Consider the following 20756-nt stretch of genomic DNA (forward strand, 5'->3'; position numbering starts at 1 on the left):
AGGATAGAGAGAGGGAGATGGACAGAGGGAGGGGGAGAGAGGATTAGAGGGAGGGAGATGGACAGAGGGAGGGGGAGAGAGATAGAGGGAGGGAGATGGACAGAGGGAGGGGGAGAGAGGAGAGAGATAGAGGGAGGGAGATGGACAGAGGGAGGGGGAGAGAGATAGAGGGAGGGAGATGGACAGAGGGGGGGGAGAGAGATAGAGGGAGGAGATGGACAGAGTAGGTGGAGAGAGGTTAGAGGGAGGAGGTAGAGGAGGAGAGACAGAGGAGGGGAGAGAGGTAGAGGGAGGGAGATGGACAGAGGGAGGGGGAGAGAGATAGAGGGAGGGAGATGGACAGAGGGAGGGGGAGAGAGAGATAGAGGGAGGCAGATGGACAGAGGGAGGGGGAGAGGGGGTCAATGTCTCTCTCCCACTGTGATCATATCAGAGGTGCTACAAATGTTAATACTGAAAATGAACATATTCTTCAACAGTATGAACATGAGGACTTTGTTATATCTCACATTTCACCAATCAGAGCTGAGACAGAACCCTGAATCTCACTGTGTGCTCATCCCTCTCTGCCTGATGTCTCAAACTAGGTTGTTCTGCCAAGACTTTAGACTTAAACTGCAATGAACTGTTCAGTGGATACTACATAGATAGTTTTATCTGTATCTGTATTCTGGGGGCAATATGTTACTATGTTACTCTTTGACTGTTTCAGCGAATAATGTTGCTTGTAAATTTGATGACAGACAAATATAACACAGATATTACCTGCAGAAAAAAAAGTATCCAGACAGTCCAAGAGGTTTCTGAGTAACAACATAAAAGCCACAAATACATACATACATACGTACATACGTACATACATACATACATACATACATACATACACATACATACATACTGTGGGTGTGTGTGTATGGAGAGAGAGAGAGAGAGAGAGAGAGAGAGTGAGAGAGAGAGATCTGGGTTGTAAGAATGATATACAAGGCGGACAAAGGCTAACTGTTGCATCGCCTCATGTCTCCTTCCTAAAAAGCTGCACTTGAACACACCACAAAGATTCTAGCTGGCAGCTAGCATGCTTGTACGTTCTGTGTCTGCACGAAAGGAAGTAGCTCTATATATCGCTAATATACAAATTGATGTTGTGATTAAACAGCAGTTTTTGACACCACCCGCACTAATAAAGCCGCTCTGAATGGAGAATGATAAAAAGTTGTAGACCTAACTGTCACTGGTGGCAGAGGAGAAAAATAAGGAGAAGCTGTACTAAGTGGGTGAAGTAATGGATTCTACAGGAACAGGCTCAAGGGGCTTTCCCTATTTTTCCGTTTCACTTTTCTGCACTGATCTGTTTACCTGAACAGCCAATCAGAGCGACGAGCCACTGCCAATGCCACATTCTGAATTGGCCAAAAAGCCTCTGAAAAGAGCTGTCCAGTGAGAACAGTGCAGGACACACCGCACTGATCAGAGATCTGCACATTTACACTTTGTAATCCACACTGCTGCACCAGACGTTTCATCTTTCATCGTGTTAAAATTTCTCTGACAAAATTAAAATCACGGGAAGTTCATTAAAGTAAAAAACTAAATTCAAAATGGATGACTTCCTGTTGGGATTGGCACCAAAAGGCTTTTATGCAGATCCTGGTGGGATTCACATGCAGACTGGATTTCCTACATCTAGGTAAAACTTGCCACAGGGACTGCAATTTAGGAGGTGCTGTGATCTATTTGGCCCTGCCCTTTACCAAAAACACCATTAGCCTGTCAAAAATGTGATAGATTATACAGAACAACTGCACTGCTAAAAAACTACAATGTCATTCCCGAGTTCCTGTGATCTCATCACTGATGTAAACACTATTTTTAAGCTAATTATAACAGCAAAAAATTAGTGAAATATGAGTGAAATCAGTGAAATACAAGTGAATGTTAATGAGGGGTGTGAATATAATGTTGACAATATTTTGTGAGAATCCTGCTCTCTCTGGTGTGGTATCAAGAAACAAATTGTGATATCCCAGTGAGAATTTGGAGGCTATTTGTCATTATCACGAAGTTCAGTATTAAGTATCACTTTACTTGTGGGTGCACAAAAAGGGAAAGTAATGATAAAGTTAATAGTAGCTAATGAGTCCTCACTAGTCTGTGCCACACAGCTGCTGGTTCACAGCTAATCATGAAGAAACTGGTCCCTGGCCAGTCTGCTGCAAGTCTGATAATTTATATCTTTCCTTGAGCTAATTATTATGATCTCCTCCGTGTCCTCAGTTCACGCTCACATGTATGAATAATGTAACAAATGACGCTGGACTGGGATAGGCTTATATAAGAGCTGCCAATCATTCCAATCCCCTGAGTTTGACACGAGTAATCCAACATGGTGGAGCATGGGTGCTGATTGGGGCGTGGTTCCTCTTTCCCCTGTGTTGACTGCTGATCGGTTGTTGCCCCCACAGTCAACTTTTTGCAGTCCTCCCTATCAGACGTTACAGCCTCGTTCTTCCTGCAGAGGACAGTAACCACCTGCTGCAGAGCCGCCTCTGTTTGGCTGCATGTCCTGGGTGATGTAAACGTTGGCTTTTCTCCTGCTAAGCTTACTTCTCTTTGGTTCCTTTGCTTCAGTAATCTCTGTTGTGAAAACTATGCTGTACCTGCCGGCGCTGTCTTGATACTCAGGTGTAATTTAGAATGTAAATAGTAGGCCAGTGAGCCAACATGTATATTACTGGACTGAATGCAGTCATAATTAATGTTAACAATTACACCAATGCTTTCTGTGCTGCAACCTATGAAATTGTCAGTGAACTTCTGAACAGTCCACAACATTTGTGTGTTTGTGTTGTTGTGCGTGTGTGTGTGTGTGTGTGTGTGTGTGTGTCCGGTGTTTTAACTGGAATTTACACGTAGTTCAAAAAGTGTCTGCAGATATACAGAAACTACAAAAGATTTCATAAAGATAGCGTGCAAAAGTTGAATTATCAACAGAATTTAGACTATAAGACTATAACTAAAATTTCAAAAATGTCCTCAGTGTTACAATTTTGAGGTGCTTTTTCCATTTTCTGCAACTTTACACTTCCACTGTATGGAGCCAGAACAGTGACAGTGAATTTTGGCATCAAAACTCAAATTTGTCCCCCCCAAACCCCTCCTCTCCACACCAAGAGCGTGACAGAAAGCTAAACCTGAAAATCACAGACAATTTTCTCACTGCTAAATATTTGTTTCAGTGCCAACACAACTCTCTCAGATACAAATGTTTCAATGTTTCCTTTATGAGCTCAGGTTTTGTTTTCATTGATGCATTTTTTTTTTACTTTTTTTTTTAATCCATAAACACTCTTGGTTTCCATGACTGAATATACTGAACAAACAAACTGATCTTGAAGGACAACACAATTCATACTGTTTTACTTTGTTTATATGTGGTGGACCCTGCCACCTCTCTAGCTTCAAACAGTGTTCTGGGACCTTATTTTCCTCTGAGAACAACTTGTTTAATCATTGAAATATTATCACCTCATTGCTATTGGAAACATTACAATTCTGAGTTTGAATTTCTTCTCCAAAACTACATAGTGCCCCTTTAAGTATAAACTTTGGGTACTTTATATAACTCTGCCTCTCTCAGTGTTAACCAGCAGATGGCCTTATCAGGAAGGTTATGACACTTGTGTCTGATGTTGCAGTTGTTGAGATAACTTCTGTGACAGATTTCACCTCATGTCACAGTCCCGCCCAGCTCACCACACACACTGACTCTAAGAAAACAGAGGAAATGAGCTGAGCGAAAACCTTAACGCATCAGAGCAGCTCATTTAGTTACGTATAGGTTTTGTGTGTGTTTGCCTACAGTGTGAACACACTGAAATAACTGAGCTGAGTTTTTCTGACGACATTTGAGAGGAAGGGAAACACAGACATTATGGGGGCATCTTCCTCCGGCTTGTTGGATGAGGCCAAAATCACCAACATCAAAGGTAAAACGAAGAGTTTACCACCTTTTCTTTTTTTCTTTTCCAGCACTCTTTAGTGTAGTGTGCAGCTTTGGACGCTTCTCATTTAGAATTGTTTATCGGGACATGAATGGCCAAGATATCTTATAGTAGTAGGCCATATTTTCCATAGGCGGAAAGTAAAGTAAATAGAGAGGCAGACAGAAGGAGATACAAAGAAATGCACAGTAACAGATCATTCACAGAATCTGTAGAGGTATCAGTGATCATGATAGTAGTAGTAGCAGATAGAGCAGTAGCAATTATTGCAGAGGGAGTAATTGCAGTGGTTACTGGTGCAGTTTAGTTTGGTGATCTGAGTGACGAGTTATGATCACATGCTTTCGGCCCTCAAATCCCCATATTTTTGAATTAGTTTGTCATGTACTCAATAAACTGCTCATTTCTGGATGATTTGCTGTGCTGACTTAGGGGGATTTTAAAAAAAGAGTGACTGTAAAAGAAACATACTGTAACATTATCGAACACAGCAGCGTTGGCAACATCAGAGAGGAATTGTCGTTTTGGTGTGCATTATACTGAAAGGTGTTTCTACATGTGTGAGGGGGACATGGCATGTTTATTTTCACCATTATTTGTTAGCTTTGAGCTAAGAGCTAACAGGAACCATGAGGTGGGGGTATGATTTACAACTAACGTCCCCGGAATCAGCGGGGACATTGTGGTTACATGCTACTCGCCTTACCCACCAGCACATTAGGACAGTTCAGTAGGTGTTTTGACTGAAATTGTAATTAAAATGTATTGATTCTTCTTGAAGTTTCACCAATTCACTTTTGCAAAAATAAGAAATTAAATCAACCGAATGGGCTGATTGAGTTGCTTTGCTAAGTTTATGTGTGCATTCCTATACATGTTATCAGCACAGTCACATCCTGCCACTAATCTCCACAGCAAAGCGCAATCTAATTACAGCCATTTCCAACTATTACGTTATTATGGGTTGTCTGATCTGTGTGTATGTGTGTAAGATGAAAGTCAGGCTACAGAGTGGCCTAAACCATGTGTGATAATGGCCATACTATAAACAAATGTAAACAACATATTATGACCCATCCACCAGCTCCACTTACAAATCAGCAGACACTGGATATTAAAATCACAGCGTACAGCGTACATTAAAGGGCATCACACCCACTGACTTTATGAAGAGTATTATATATCACTTGTCAGGTCTGGAGAGTTTAGCTTGTGTTTGTGTGTTTGAGGTAATTGCTATCTTCCTCTCATCCTCTCTTCCCACACTCAGAGCAGAGCAGCAGCAGGAGGTTCACATGTCTCAATCCACTGGTGCAATGTCTATTCAAAACCTGTATTTGTGGAATGGTCACGTTGCTTGGCCTCTGGTATTGCTGCCTCCTGCTTTCCAAATATCATTGACCTACAGGGCCAGGAAGCTCAGTCTTATATAAAAAGGAGCAGTTTATTGAGGTCTTCCCAAAAATGTTGCCTTGCATCTAATTTATTTATAATAATAATAATTATTGTTATACTTGTTTCTTTGTTGAATTAAATTAAATAGTTTAAATGAAAGCTAAAGTCTCACAGCACACATGAAAACTGAGATGTAAAATCATCATGTTAAATTATTAAATGTTGACTTTGTAAATGTCAATATAAACTGACCACTACATATTAAATCATTAACATTGAAACTCAAATTGGCTGACGCCTTGTTAGGTACAGTAGAGAGAAAGGGACCCTCTCTCTTAAGTGCATACATGCGTATGTCTGGGTCTGAGTGTCCAGAACTGTCCGGGCTCCTCACCTCTGCACGTGATGTCTCTCGCTTGCATCTGTCTCAGGAACTGTTCATCTAAACTACTTGACACTCAACAGTGCTGAAGGTATATATTTTTTTTTAAATGTGTGTGTGTGTGTGTGTGTGTGTGTTTCCAGGAATTGTGGACAGTACATACCAGGGCTTCAGTGTGTTTTACCGTCAGCAGTATTCTGCCGCCTACTTCAGACACTTACACCAGGAGGTGGAGCCTAAAAAAGAGGGGAGGGGCCTCTTGCTCACCCATGGGGTAGGAGCTGCACCTGTCAATCTGTCCATCAGTCTAAACCAGCTCATTCTAACTGCATGTTCACGATAGATGCAGCTGGAAAATCTATGATATATTTTTTTCAAAACAAAACACATAAAAGTTAAATCAGTGTGTGTGTGTGTGTGTGTGTGTGTGTGTGTGTGTGTGTGTGTGTGCGTGTGTGTGTGTGTGCAGCCGCAGTACGCTCCAGAGGATGTGCTGTACCAAGGGTGTGTAAAGTTGTCTTGCTGGGATGGGCAGGGAAAGAAATTCAGAGAGAGATACACTGTCCTGAGAAGAGACTGCAAAGTGGAGATACATGAAAACGCAGAGGTAACACTTGCACATACATACACACACACTTACAAACAAAACAAGTTCACAATCCAAATTACTTGTACCTCAGTGCTGGACTTTGTTGTCTGTGTTTCCACCTGTAGACTTTCAGTCATGGATGTGCAGCTAAGCTGGTCCTCCAGACAGCAGGGGGCAGTGTGTTCACCACTGAGGAGGAGTCCAGAGCTCTCCTCGAGCAAACCTGTGCTGGAGTACTCAGTGGTAGTATTTATATATACCTACAGCATAAAAAACATACCTAAAGTTGCAGTATGAAGGTTTTGGGGGCATCTAGTGGTGAGGTTGCAAATCACAACCAACTGAATACTCCTCCCCTCACCATCCCCTTCTGGTGGCTACAACTCACAGGGAACAAGACATGTTTAACTTTGTCTTTGTATTTTTCTTTAATCATAACAAGAGGCTCTGACAAATTAGTTAGTTTGAGGGATTTGTTTGGAAATTATCACATTATTAAAGAGTCGAGTGTCAAGAGCTGCTACCAATGGTTGTCATGAACCTCAGTTGCTTTGAATTTTTGAACATAAACTCATGGTTCATGGTCCAAGAAATTAATTCCAGTCCACATCTGTAACACTGTTGTCTCTGTGTGTTTAGAGGTGAAAGACGATACTTTATCGGTGGTGTCGTCTCCAGATGTGTTTGCTGTGTATCTGCACCTGCCTTACACAGGCCACACCTGCTTCCTTTTCCAACAAGAAGAGGAACGAGATCACTTCCTGTCTGCCCTCAAGACCTGCATTAGACACGGCAACCTCGGTAAAACACAAACACTGGCGTGCAGTTTCTCTGTGGCTCTTGTTCACACTTTGTTTCTATGTTTGAAACATGCAGCATTTTAACATAAGAAAAAGACAAAAGGGCGCTTGGTCTTTTAAAAAGTCGACTTTAAAAAGTTAAAGTTGCTCATTTGGAAAAAAAAACAAAACACAAAATCTCTGCTAAATGAAAAGTTTCATTGAGATGAGAAGACTGATACTGAAACAACTTCTTCTTAGATATGAAAAGTTGTATTCATAAGCAATAAAATTTGCCCTTGCTAGATTGAATAGTAACAGTTTGCTGGTACAGTTCCAGAACTTACCATTTGGTCTGGCATGATAAGTAGCTCATGGAGTCTAATGTTATCTAACATGATCAAACTTAGATGTCTTTGAGAAACTGATTTGACTGACTTGATGATTACTTTTCTCCACCCGTACAATTAAATCATGTTTAAGCGTGTCACAGATGAAGAAATGTAGTTATTTAATCCCCAAAGTAAAACAAGACACTTTAGGTCAGCTCGTGGGATGATGATCTCTATGTAGCAGCTGACTCTGAAGAATCTTGGACAATAAAGGGACATTCCACATGCCATCACAGTAAAGCAAACGTTACATGATCATGTTTTCAGTAAACACTCAAAGTCAGAATGTTTTGCATAGCTTAGCATCACGACTGGAAGCAGAGTAAAACAGCTAGCTAGATCCTGTCCAAAGTTAAACTAATACCTGCAACACATGTAAGGCTTGTATTCCTTAAATTATATGTAGTTATACAGTGTACCCATACAGGATCTTTCACTGCAAAAATGACATTTGAGTTATAATTATCCTCTCATTACTTGGTGGTGTGTGGCTTTCAATGAGTCCAACAGGCCGCCACACTTTGACATTTCTGATACATCAGATGTAAAGCTGTAAAACGTGTAAACCTGCTGTGCCACTGTGCTCTTGCTGGTTGGCTCTTTTTCAAGTTGACACTGATGTCATGGCAATTGCCCTAGTGACAGATACAAATATTAATGCTCTTGACTTCCTGTGTGGTTAGCAAGAATACAAACAAAAACCAACCCCCCTTTACTTTAACTCATATGGTTGCGAAAACACAGCAACATATCTGCACAGACACCAAGATATCCTCAGCAGTAACAGGAAACATCACGCAGCTGGCCAGCAGTGTTTTACTTTATACTCTTAAAGCAGCAACTCTACAAAAAAAAAAAAAAAAAATGTTGGTCTCATTAATCAGTAGAGTCATATGATACCGTTGTTGTTTAAATAACTTAGCCCGGTGGCCAGACAAATGTTTCTCTCTGCCTGCTATGTAAATAGGCATTATTTGCGAACATATTAGCCAACTTTACAAGGTAAATATATGTCAAATGTGTGTGAAGGTCTGCCACTTAAACTAATTAATGCCGTTTTAATAAAACTAGTTAGTTGTAGGTACAGTTGTTTGAGATACCTACATTTTACCATTTAATCACAGAATACTGTGTTTGGGACTAAATATGTAACTGAAATGTACAATTTATTCGTACATGCTGGTTTGCATTAACAGAATCACAAGAGTCTAAGTTTTCTAACAAAGCATGGCATGAGTTTGAGCTAGTCCATCTCAAACTAAGAATGGGCTGTGTTTAATAGTCAGATGTTATACCATCACTACCAGACTGCCATTTCAGCAGGATTAACATCATTAGCATGGAGTCAGATAGCATGGATATTAGCAGGGATAGCCACAGCTGTCACTCAAATGTGAGCTCCTCTTGTGTATTAAGTAGCTGCGGAGTTTATTCATGGACAAACTGTGAGCTGTGCAGTACATTTACTGCCACTCGACATTTCCGTCCGCACTGGCCCAGCCGCCACTCTTTGAGTACTTCAAGTTGGAAATATTCCCTCCTTTTAAAGTTTGGAATGTCCATTTACTCATTGATTCACTCATCTACCAAAATCCATATTTTCAAATGCTTATGGCAAATATTGGTGTGTGTGGCATTGAATTTGATTAATTAATCTCAAAGCTTGTAATTCATTAGAAAAGATGTTTTAATCGCTTGACAGGCCTGGTTCTAACACTTTACTCACAGGAGCATATCACACCATGTCAGTCACATCAGGAAGGAAATGATTTCATGCTGCCAGTCAGTCAGTTTTTAGCCACACTAGGATGATTCATACTCATACTCACGGTGTTGGTGATAAACAGAAGTATGTTTTGCATTACCAAAGCTTTCTGTTCCTCAAGTGTTGTCCTTCCATGAAGTAAGAATAGAGTACCCAAAAGTCTTTAGGGGAACTGGATCATTAAGGAAATAATGACATAAGATTGTGTAAATTAAAGAGGTAAAACTTAACACTACAAAGAGTGTAACACTAAAACCGGCAATTGTAAATAGTGAAGAGTCGAAATCAGTGGTTCCAGCTAACATATGCTCGAGTGCGCACCATTTCATCATCAACAGAGACGTCTGAGACCAATGTGTTCGTCCATCTGTCAATATTTCCCTTCCCCGTCAAAGACGTAAATCTTAAAAAAAAAAAAAAAAACGCACACACATTATGAAAATAGAGTTTCCTCTTCACAGAATTACTTTTATGCTTTTATTAGCTACACAACACAACATTCATTCTACCCTCCTGATCTCCCCAGAAGACTCCCATTTTCATTGCCCTCCCCTGGTTTCCTTCCTTGGTCTTCTGTATTTCTCCAGACTAATGACACATTTTCATACCTTTTAGTTATCTCGGCCTGTTTCACGCACTATGCGGCCTATAGTCTACTGCACTGTTGCGCCTTGTCCTCCTCTGTGAGTGAGAGACGGACAGAGAAATGGAGAAGAAATCCCTTTTCTTACTTACTGTCTTTTTTATTTGTCGATCATGGAATTGTACCAACTGGCAAGCACAGGGCAGGGGGATGCACAGACTCTGAAGGCCAGGGGCCAAAAATGAATAAATGAAAACTGTTGAATATTAGGTAATGCCAGAGGGGCGATTTATGGTGCACCATTTACTGAGAATTACAGTTTTTTTTCAGTCGCTTTGGTGCTTTTCTCACATCACTATTAACATTTGCACAACAATTAGTGCATTTCTCAAAACAATTAGTGCAAACTGCAAAACCTAGTGGATAACCTGCAAAAGCACGTCACTTGCTCAAAATGGATAGTCCATTCCTCAAAAGCAAGTGTTCATGTCAATGAAACTGCCAGTGTCATCAAAATGAGAAGTCTTGACACCATCGTTTATGAACAAGATAGTCAAATGGCTTTGTCATGTTTTCATTATGACATTTTATTCTCTTAGTGTTTTCCAATGCAAAAAAAACAGCACTATACACTACTTGTACAGCCATTTGAAAACTACAGTAAAGTTTCACATTGCTGTAGTTAGGGGAGTAAGTGAGTACAAGACACTGAATACCTACGTTTCACATTTTTACTGTATATGCTCTTTGCAATTCTACAGCATTGTGCAAAAGAAAAATACACTACAGTCACTTATTTAGAACAAACATAAGAAACACCCTTTTGGTAGAGCTGTGCACAAATGTGAACACTATAACAATACATAGTGTAACTGAACATAGGTAAATCATTCTGGCACATCCAGACAGCCCTCTTCCACCTCTGCGAGGTTGTCTTTCAATCCTATGTTGTGCAGAGTAAAATTACAGTAATGTACAGTAAACATGAGATATTATGAGATGTTGGATTACTGTCCAATACTAAATGTTTGAATGATTGAATTCACAGTGGTTCTTCCAACATTTGGTTGCACCCTCCGACCAGCCTCAGCCATTGCGAGGCCGTGATTGACAACATGGTCCACAACTGTAGCCCTAATTTCATTAGGAATCTGCCTATGTATTTGGCCTCTTCTCCCTCTTCCCCTGTTTTGTCCCCCTTCCCTTCCTCCCTGCATCCTCACCCCTCTTCCACGATGCTGACCTTCCATTTTTGTGTCACAGAATTGTAGAAATGGTACACACTATGTCCTGTTCGGCTCATATATGCTTGCCAAGTGAGGATTCATGGGATTCATCCCTGATATGAGTGACTGTGAAAAAGTGACTTGTCATTGGTAACTAATACTTCACACACCTCCTCGTGAGTGAAAGCTGAAGTTCAGCTGAGAGCAATTGTTCAATTTAGGAGACATTTCCAGGAAAAAATAATAAAGAACGGTAGAAAATTTGCTTGACAGAATTTGATAACTAGTTCAACAATTTTGTATGTAATGACTCAAGCAATGAAATGAAGACTATTAGTTTTATTGGGAGCGACTATTCAGCATCCATAAGTATAGTTCATTTTGACTGACATGACATAAGCAAATGATAATGTAATAAAATAGCAGATAATTGTATGAAAGTAACTGATACATGTCCAAAAGCATTAGCAATTTGTTCAGAGGAAGGAGAAATTGCTACTATGATGTGCACAAATGACTAAATGTTGTGGAGGTTGAATTAATAGTTATGATAATTTTAATTCTGATCTGAGAAAAGCACCAAAGCGACTGAGAAAAAGTGTAAATCAAATCAGTTTTAGTTATACAGCCCAAAGTGACATTGCCTCAGTGGCCTTTACAATTTTTATTGAGTTATTTTCATTTTCAAAAGTCATCAGAATGCAGGAATCAAAGTCTCTGAAACAGACTTTCTTGGTGAGGACCTGGAGACCCCTGGAATCAAGGTCAATGCCGGGTGGGGGAATGACTCCAACCCTATGCAGGACACACTGGGAGCACTGGACAGCTCCTTCAGCAACAGGCTGCTTCACACAAGTGTGTGAAGGAGCGATAATGCAGGTCCTTCCTTCCTGCTGCTGTTAGACTAACAACCAGCACTACTCCCAATAGAACACACACACACACACACACACACACCAAATTGACTTCAAACTATGAAATCGCTTTTCAAAGTTTAGTATTTGTTTCTTATTAATATTGTTAATTTTGTTTATAGTGCTCTTTTACTTATATATTTTTGAGTCTTTTATTACTAGTGTTTGATTTATGCTTTTCATGTTTTGCGATCCCCTTTGCTGCTGCAATATCCCAAGTTTTCCCATTGTGGGGCTAATAAAGACAGACAGACAGACAGACAGATAGACAGATAGATAGATTGGTGACATACTCCACACTTGGTGCTCTTGTCATTATTCCCCAGCAGCAGGCTGGTTTTTGTAGGATTCAGTCAAAATAAACTACTGTGTGTGTGTGTGTGTGTGTGGTCCTAGTAATCAAGGAACACATGCAACATGTACACAGTACAGTGTGGCTGACTGATGTGTTTGAAATAGTTTGTAGAAACCAATGGAGCTCTATGGCACAGAAGGAGTCAGGGTTTGATTCACAGACAGTACTTGCTGGCAGGATGCTTTCATTGGTGGTTTGGGGCATTTCATGAGATTTCCTGACAGTTATGCAGTGAACACTGAAAATGATTATCTCCAGAATTATAAATAAGAATGCACTTCCTGCAGATCCCTGGTGTGATTCATCCTTTGAGACCAAGGCATATGTCCGAGCCCTGCAACTCTACCGACAGGACAAAGGATGCTATGAATCCTGGGAAATGCTGCTTGGAACTAAAGAAAAAGTCAGCAAACACACACAGACACACACACACACATGCACGCGCGCAGGCGTTTGCACTTCAGCTTTCAGTCTGTTGCTCCTTGTCCACCCACTGATGACCCTGTGTTTGTGTGTGTAGGTGCTGGCCTCCCAGGTGATGCAGGAAGTGTTGCCATGGTTACAGAGTCAGCTTCAATCAAGAGTGAAGGGCAAGAAGACTGAGAGGATACGGCAGTGGTTGGCAGTGAGTTTAACTAATACACCAACACAACACAGCAAGAGAGGGATTTGACAAAACAGCGTTGGAGTCCTCCATCATCAGCTCCGGTTCTCAAATGTTAGCAAGTTGTGTGCTGAGTGACAGCTGGGCTCAGTCTACATGGTCTTATCAGTCATAGTTACACGCATACCCTGTCTTTCCTGTTGTTGGGTCATAGAAATTTCAGAAAGTGGTTATGTCAGTTATGTGTCCAAAATCCCAGAAAATCAGGAAAAAGAATATGTGAATAGCTGTGTTTCCACCCATTACTGGATGCATCCACTATTTTTGAATTTTTTCCAAACATTCTGGTATTTCCATGAATTGAAATGAACGGCTTCTGCATCAAATAACTCTATAATAAAGTAAACCAAAATCCTGTTCATTGGAAAATGAGCTACAGAATGACAGGTGGCCCATAACCAAAATTGTTGTCCTTGAATCAATCTCAGAATAGTTGGGAGAACGTCCGTCCATCCGTCTGTCTGTTCGTCTGTCCGTCATTCACATATCTCTGTTTGTTGCTGAGCATCCAAATAAGTGCAGTGTGAAATTTGATGGAATTTAGACATTTAGAGATGTTCGATATCAAACATCTCTTAAAACACACAGTGAACTCTGCTCTGTGCAGCAGCAGGGCCGTGGCTTGAGCTTTCTTCCTTAATAACTCTGCAGACTGAAGCTTACACTAAGGGAGCTTTGTGTTGCAGAAGGAGAGAAAGAAACTTGACAGAATTACTTCCCTCTAATCTTCAAGATGCACACGCTACAAGATTTTAAAGTGGCAGATCACATGCTACAGCTAAGTGTATCATACCGGAGGGACCTCATAGCTAATGTGAGTGTGCACCACCTGTCCAGCACTGATCAGCTGGCTCAGTGGAGTATTTAGCAACCAAAAATTTAGATTTTTTTTTTTCAGGATGTGGTGGAAACCAAAACAGAGCTAAAAGAGGAGTCACTGTTAATCAGGTCAACACAAGCTGTTTGCTCTCACACTGCTGTATGTATGCTGTGTTTGCAGTGTGGTATACTGCCCTAGGTTTCCAAGATAACCAGTTCATATATTGTATAGAAATAGTAATAGTTGAAGTATTTCAACTTTTTTTCTCTCAAAGTTCTGATTACAATGAATTCTGCATCATTTGTGAGAATTTAGATGTTAATCTCAGAACATCATTTCTTTCTCTCTCTGCTGCTTCAAAATATGTTTCAACTTGTGTAAAATTCACTGAGACTTGGTCTTGTATTAATATAATGCGCTTATGAATGTACAGACAATGCAGGCTACATACACTTTGGTGCTGGAACAACTCACTGCAAATCTGGAGGCTCTGCGGGAGGAGTGTCATCAGACAGCATTGGCCAGTCAGGCGCTGATCAGATCCAACCTGGACCAGATAATGTCCTCTCACTGCTTCCTGGAGGAGAAAGTCCGAGGTGCGGCATGTTGATCTGAAAAATATGTTAATGTGAATGTCTGTTTCTAAAGGTGCTGTTAACTCAATATCTGGGGCTATAATTTGAGTTTCCTGTCTGATACATTCAAGTCCTCCAGTCACTGATAAGCATTTTGTGTGAATATGTGTGTGTCTTCCAGAATGTATATGTGAAGACGCAGAGAAAGTGTGCAGTGAGTGTGTAGCACCCTACATGTCCTCCATCCTTGAAGCGCTCACAGAACACATCAGTGCTGGGATTCAGGGCATGCGGCACACGTTGCACACACGGATGGACTCAGCCTTCACACACACCAATGGAGGAACACCAGAGACAAAGAAGGTGAGAGAGACATGTGTGTCATCTGTGTGTGTGCAATTGTCTTTTATGTGTACTTCTTTTGTAAACTTTAGCTTGCAATGCACCATGTGCCACTTATATTAGTCATGATTAGGGATGTTAAACACACAGAATTTAGTGCTATCAGAACTGGGATGATCTACCAGCATATCACATTTTTATTTTGATCAGAAAGCTCATGGTTCTGACGAGGCAAATCAGTATAAATGCAGTCTAAGATCTCTTCTTGTCACTGTACTGCTCTGTTTGAACAGCAGAGGGTGTTTTCATACTGCTCAACATGACAGCCGGCAGTCCACCCATTGCCACACCCTCCTGGGTGTCCTGGTACTCCCGCTGGATACCAGAGGGAGGGAGGGATTGGCTTCTGACTGCCAGATTCTTGCAGCTCCAGCCGTTATAAGAGCCATTATGTTTTTTGGGTTGTCCGTCCATCCATCCATCCCATTCTTGCCAACACAATATTTCAAGAACGCATTTGGCCGTAGTTCAAGAATATATACAATTACCATTATACACAAATAAATGCACTGTGACATCATTTTATTCTGTAAAGAACGTTCAGGCTGTTATTCAATGCCTCAGCTCTGGAGGAGCAACTTGACTGGGGCACAGGAGCATATAACCATGATGATGTAATTCAAGATTTGCAGTTGTCCACAGTCCAATCATTCACGACCACATACAATTCATGGATATGTTTTGCAGATGTGTAGGTCATGGCTGGCTACTTTTATTTGACCATAAAAGGAACGCAGAAGTACCTCAAGTAAAAATTAAAAACAAACTGTACACAAATAATACCTGTGTACACATCTGATTTATTATAAAAGGACATTGTTCAAGTCCTACTTTTTTTTATTAAATATCGTGTTAAATATCACATCGTGGACCATTTATGTGATGATATCGTACCCAGAGGTTTTGGTATCATTACATCCCTAGTCATCACATTAAGCAATGAAATGTAGTCGTTTGGTTTAAGCTCCTGATTGTTTTTTTTGTGTGTGTGTTCTCCAGGCATTGTTGATGCTTCGCTCCATCAGTCTGGATCAGAGCTACAGGCAGGTGGAGAACCTGACAGAGAAAGTTGAAGGCTTAAAACAGCGGTTTGGATTGAGCAGCACTCAGAAGCTGGTTCACTCTGCACATCTGGAGATGGAGAAGGTACGAAACGGTATTATAGGTTCTTTCATGGCTTTCAGCTGGCACAGTGCAACGTGTAATACGGCCAAGGCCTCCCGAGGACCCAGAGTAAATTAAAGTGAGGTCAAACAATCACCCAGTTTTTGTCACAGACACACAGTGTTTGTCTTTTGCATCTTCCAGCTGTTTGACAGTGCTGTGTACACCTTAGAGCACTTCCTCCAATCATCAACCAGACTACAGCCTTCTCAGATACCTGTCAGGATGGATAGAGCTAAAGAAAGAGTCCTGAAGGTAAATAAATGACAGAATACAATAGAGACACAAGTGACATTGCCTGACATACATACTGCATATGGATAACTGTTCAAAAATGTCTTGTTCTAGAAAATGTCCATAAAAATTTTCAAAAGTGATGATGACATTAGGACTCAGTAAGTGAAAAGTGTGTGTGTGTGTGTGTGTGTGTGTGAGCAGCAGCTTGACTATGACAGCAGAGTTGTCCAGAGGAGGCTCTATCAGGAAGCTTTACTGGAGATCACTCTGCCTGCACTGACCAGGAGGATGGACAGCAAGTGGAAAACTGTGGGTCAAACACACTGCTGCAGCCTGTCCCACCATGTACACATGTTTATACTCCGTCATTGCAGTATGAAGTGATGGCAGTATTATCTAACAAAGCGTTCCATGCGTTTTCTGTCCAGGAGCTGCAGCAGTTTGAACAGTACATCTTCTCAGACTACAGTAGTTTTATCCTGGTTCATAACGTCTATGATGATGTACTGAGAAACCTCCTCAGTCAGGAGATAGACACAGGTAAACAACAGCACACAAACAAACACACAAAGTCTTGTTGTCATTACTTGTAGGCACTTGACCTAGACTTACATTTATTTCCTGACATCTTACTGAACCATATCACTTTTTCACTAACCCTAAACTATAACCTCACCTTTAATCAAGTCTTCATCCTAAAAGTTAATGATGTATTAAATGGGGTCTACCATTCTGGTCCCCACCAAGCTGTTGGACTCCACACTGTGAGTAGGCTCCCGGTGTTGGACCCAGCAAAAAGAAAAACAAGGTGAATGGGTTCCTGTAGCAGGGCTGTGGAGTATGGAGGACCAAACCTGACATAAGTATAAATAAATAAATAAATGCATAAATGCATAAATAAATACATAAATAAATAAATGTATAAATAAATAAATGCATGAATAAATACATGCATAAATAAATGAATAAATAAATAAATGCTGGAGAAGTCCAGTTGAACTAAAGATTCAAAGCATTTTATAATTTTCCCCATTTCTTAATTATACATTAATAATTATACATTTTTTAATTTACTATTTATATTTATGAAAATGATAAATATAACAATGATAAATTTATGATCATAAATTCTAGGAATATAGTTCTAACAGAAAAATGTAAATCCCTTTTTTTTTAAATCTATACTTCTTTGCCTACACTTACATTTACGGGCTGTGACACAATCATGCTTAAAAATATCACCACGCAAAACTATGTAAAATTGTGGAATTCAAAGCGGTCATTAAAGCCCACAAATTCCCTGAAAGTAAGGAACTTTTGTTCTGCAGCTGTAGCTACTGCATTAACCTGGCTACTGTCCTAAGCAAAGAACAACTGCAAGAACCTCAATTCCACGTAGGTATGTAGGTCTATCTGCTATTAAAAGGCAGAGGAAAAGTGGGCAGGTTTTGTTTCTAGCTGATAACCCTAACCCTTAGTCCCAGTTGTAAGGGGACACACATATCAACAAGACATAAGTGTGATTCATCAAGTGAATGACCATCCGTTCACTCGTTCTTTGCTTCCTCCATCAGTGGGGTTCATTTTCTTTGACAGTGTAGATTTTCCACAGTTATTCCAGTTGTTCCACCGTTACCTGGGGCAGTGGTGATGGCACACAAGCTTCCTATATGCTATAAATCAACCTTCTTTTCCCAGGAAAGATTAGAGCCTGGCAGCAGACAGAGTAGCATAGTGAGAGCGAGACTTACATCATGTGCAATCAGTTGATTTACCATAGTTCTTGAAATCTTGATAAGTTAATACTAAGAAGTTGTCTATCACAGGCTTAAGTTACTAAGAAAAATAACATCTAATGGAAGGTTCCTATCTGATCCAGACTTCTAACTGTGTCTTTTCCCTCTGCTCAGTGCTCCAGGATGCTGCAAGTAAGAAGAGCAACAATCTCATATTAGACACCTCTGATCTGGCCATCAGTCAGTACAGTCTGCTGGGGCAGACACCGCCTCGCTCTTCACCAGGAAGCCCAGCCATTCACGCTCGAGACTCCATCTCAACAGCACCCAGTGAAGAGCCTGCTCCTGTGGTGGCGGAGGGAGGTCAGACGGTCACAGCTCTTCAGAGTGACCCAGAAGTTAGTGAAGATGCCAAATCTGACATCAGTACCACCCAACACTCTGACCAGAGCATAGTGTCTCCATCTCCTGTGATCGTCGTGACACAACAGGCTGATGAGCCATCGACCGAGGAGGCATCTTGCTTCGAGGAAACACAAGAAGAAGTCCAGCTTGAAACTGACCCACCACCAACTATAGCTGACTCAATCGACCCTGATGCAGGACAGGAAGTTGGTACACCCGATGCATCTGTAGACCCAGTATCCTCAAATCCCATCCTAGACTCTCCCACTCTGTCCTCGCCACAGTCCACAGATGTTCCAGCTGAATGTGCACAAAATGACAAATCTGCAGCACCTGAAAATGGTGCCACACCTGACCTCTCAACCTCAGATCAAGAAACAGAAGGCGTAACCGATCAGCACATCTGCGCTTCATCGCCACCCCTGCCTTGTACAGATGGTCTGGTGAAAATGAGCCTCGGGTCACTCAGCAAGGCCGTTGGTTGTAACTCCTCAAAACCTTCTGTAATGCAAACAGTGCAGACCACTGACAGAGCTGTGTATTTGACAGGAGGAATGAAGGACAACTGGGAGGTGGAGAGGGTAAAAGAGGAGAAACAAAGACAGGCAGTAGAGGAGGAAGAGCTAGATGAGAAAATCAAAGAAGAGAAAGCAGAGACAGAGACAGGAGAAGGGAAAGAAGAAGAGATAGAAGCGGAGAGAGTTGAAGAGCAAATGGGAAGTAAAGCCCATACAGGGGGTGAGCCTGATGATGACGGCTGCCCATCCCCTGAATGTCCAGCAGAGAGCGCCACCTGCCTAACCACTGAGCAGAGAGAGACAGAAGAGAAGGTGGATGATGAAGGGAAAGGTGGTGAGCTTCAGACCAAGCAAAGAAAAGAAGATGAGGAGGAAGCGGAGGAGAGAGATCATACGGAACAAGAAGAGAAAACAGAGGGAGAGGGGGAGGAGGTTCCTCAAAGCCCTCAGCCAATGGTACTGCAGCCAGAGAGTGCAGCTGAGCTTCCACTGGACAGTGTGGCTCTCATCAGAGAACTTGTGACTGAGATCACTGAAGTGGAGACAGTGATCAGCCCCTGTACCAGCCAAAGCCAGACACCCTGACGGACACGTTGCCACATCTACATCCAAAGGGCAGAGGTGAACACAAGAAGAACCTATGATCATAAACATGTACTAGTCTGAAGAGGGAACGTTTAGTTTATACATTATAAATTTGACATTTTAAAAGCTACAGCTTATTTTTACTTCTGCTGTTAACATTTTCTGTTTTTCTGCTACCGCTGAAATGGATAACATGACCCAATAAAGCTGCATTCGTTCATGTTTTGCCATCTGACCTGTTATCACAGTTATGGTATGTTGATATAGCTAATGTGCTACCAAACAGTTGTCTATTTACACTGGGACTGCGAATAACATATTTTATTGTTGATTAATCTGCTGATTAATTGGGCTGTAAAATGTCAGAAAATAGTGAAAAATGTCGATCAGGGTCTCTCAAAACCTCAGATGATGTCCTCAAATGTCTTGTTTTGTCCACAAACCAAAGATACTCAGTTTACAGTCATAGGGGGAAAGAAACCTGCAGATATAGAATTTTGTCATTTTTTTCTTTACAAAAATGAAAAACCTGCTCAAACCAATTGATTGATCATATAAATAGTTGGAAACTGATCAATTCATCCTTGCAACTCTAGCTGTGTTAGCTCTATTGGCTCGGTTAGCTGTTAACTCCTACTTTATACACCATAGGAGTCTGTAGCCCATCAGTGGCTAACAGCTAGCTACCTCTTCTCCAGCTGATTTCAACACATTTATTGTTCAAAGTGATTATTCTTGGGGGCTTTTAGCCATTATGTTAATAAGGGCAGCTAGGAATGTCAGATAGGAAAGAGGTAGAGAGAGGGAGAAGACTTCTAGTATAGAGCTGCAGGTTGGATTCCAAGCTGGGCCACTTATGAGCCCGTAGAGCTGATTTCTTCAGGATTTCACACTATTCCACCAAACAATAGTGCGTAGAATAGCACTGATACAGCCATGTGCTGGGCAAGAATGAAAGCTGGTGAACACTGATGTAAACATTACTGGTTTCAATATATTTAGAAGAAATCACAAATGGTTTTGGGCAATAGTGATAATGTAATGTTTTTGTATGCAAACTTTTTTAATTACTGAAAATTGCATGTTGATAAACTGTCACATAATCACAGCATTTAATGACAGAATTTTGGAGAGGATATGTCATTTTTTACCTTTTCTGCTTCCTTTATTGAGACATACATGTCTTTGTCCAGATTGATTAAAGTTAGTTTACTGTGAAAAACACCTTGGGATGAAATGCTGCATGTTGCATTCTGTACTAGAATATTG

The 20756-nt window shown here is 41.0% G+C and overlaps 1 protein-coding gene across 1 annotated transcript; it reads left to right on the top strand.

Annotated features, from left to right (window-relative positions):
• Nucleotides 1-3790: 3790 nt before the first annotated feature.
• Nucleotides 3791-20711, top strand: LOC115572538 (protein Niban 1-like). Its single transcript, XM_030402704.1, has 14 exons — nt 3791-3986; nt 5922-6052; nt 6248-6385; nt 6493-6610; nt 7007-7168; nt 12669-12784; nt 12902-13006; nt 14299-14461; nt 14622-14803; nt 15842-15988; nt 16151-16261; nt 16445-16552; nt 16672-16783; nt 18154-20711. Exons 1-14 carry the CDS (start codon nt 3932-3934, stop codon nt 19485-19487), a joined length of 2982 nt encoding a protein of 993 aa, XP_030258564.1. The 5' UTR covers nt 3791-3931; the 3' UTR covers nt 19488-20711.
• Nucleotides 20712-20756: the final 45 nt, after the last annotated feature.

This window comes from Sparus aurata, chromosome 21, assembly GCF_900880675.1.
Source record: "Sparus aurata chromosome 21, fSpaAur1.1, whole genome shotgun sequence".
In the NCBI taxonomy this organism is placed as follows: domain Eukaryota; kingdom Metazoa; phylum Chordata; class Actinopteri; order Spariformes; family Sparidae; genus Sparus; species Sparus aurata.

What these genes read in the sequence shown, in the direction of transcription:
- LOC115572538 (XM_030402704.1), top strand. Translation starts at nt 3,932, where the DNA reads ATGGGGGCATCTTCCTCCGGCTTGTTGGATGAGGCCAAAATCACCAAC. An exon ending in TGCTTGGAACTAAAGAAAAA is followed by an intron (nt 12,785 to 12,901) that starts GTCAGCAAACAC and finishes TTGTGTGTGTAG; the next exon opens with GTGCTGGCCTCCCAGGTGAT. An exon ending in CAGTCAGGAGATAGACACAG is followed by an intron (nt 16,784 to 18,153) that starts GTAAACAACAGC and finishes CCCTCTGCTCAG; the next exon opens with TGCTCCAGGATGCTGCAAGT.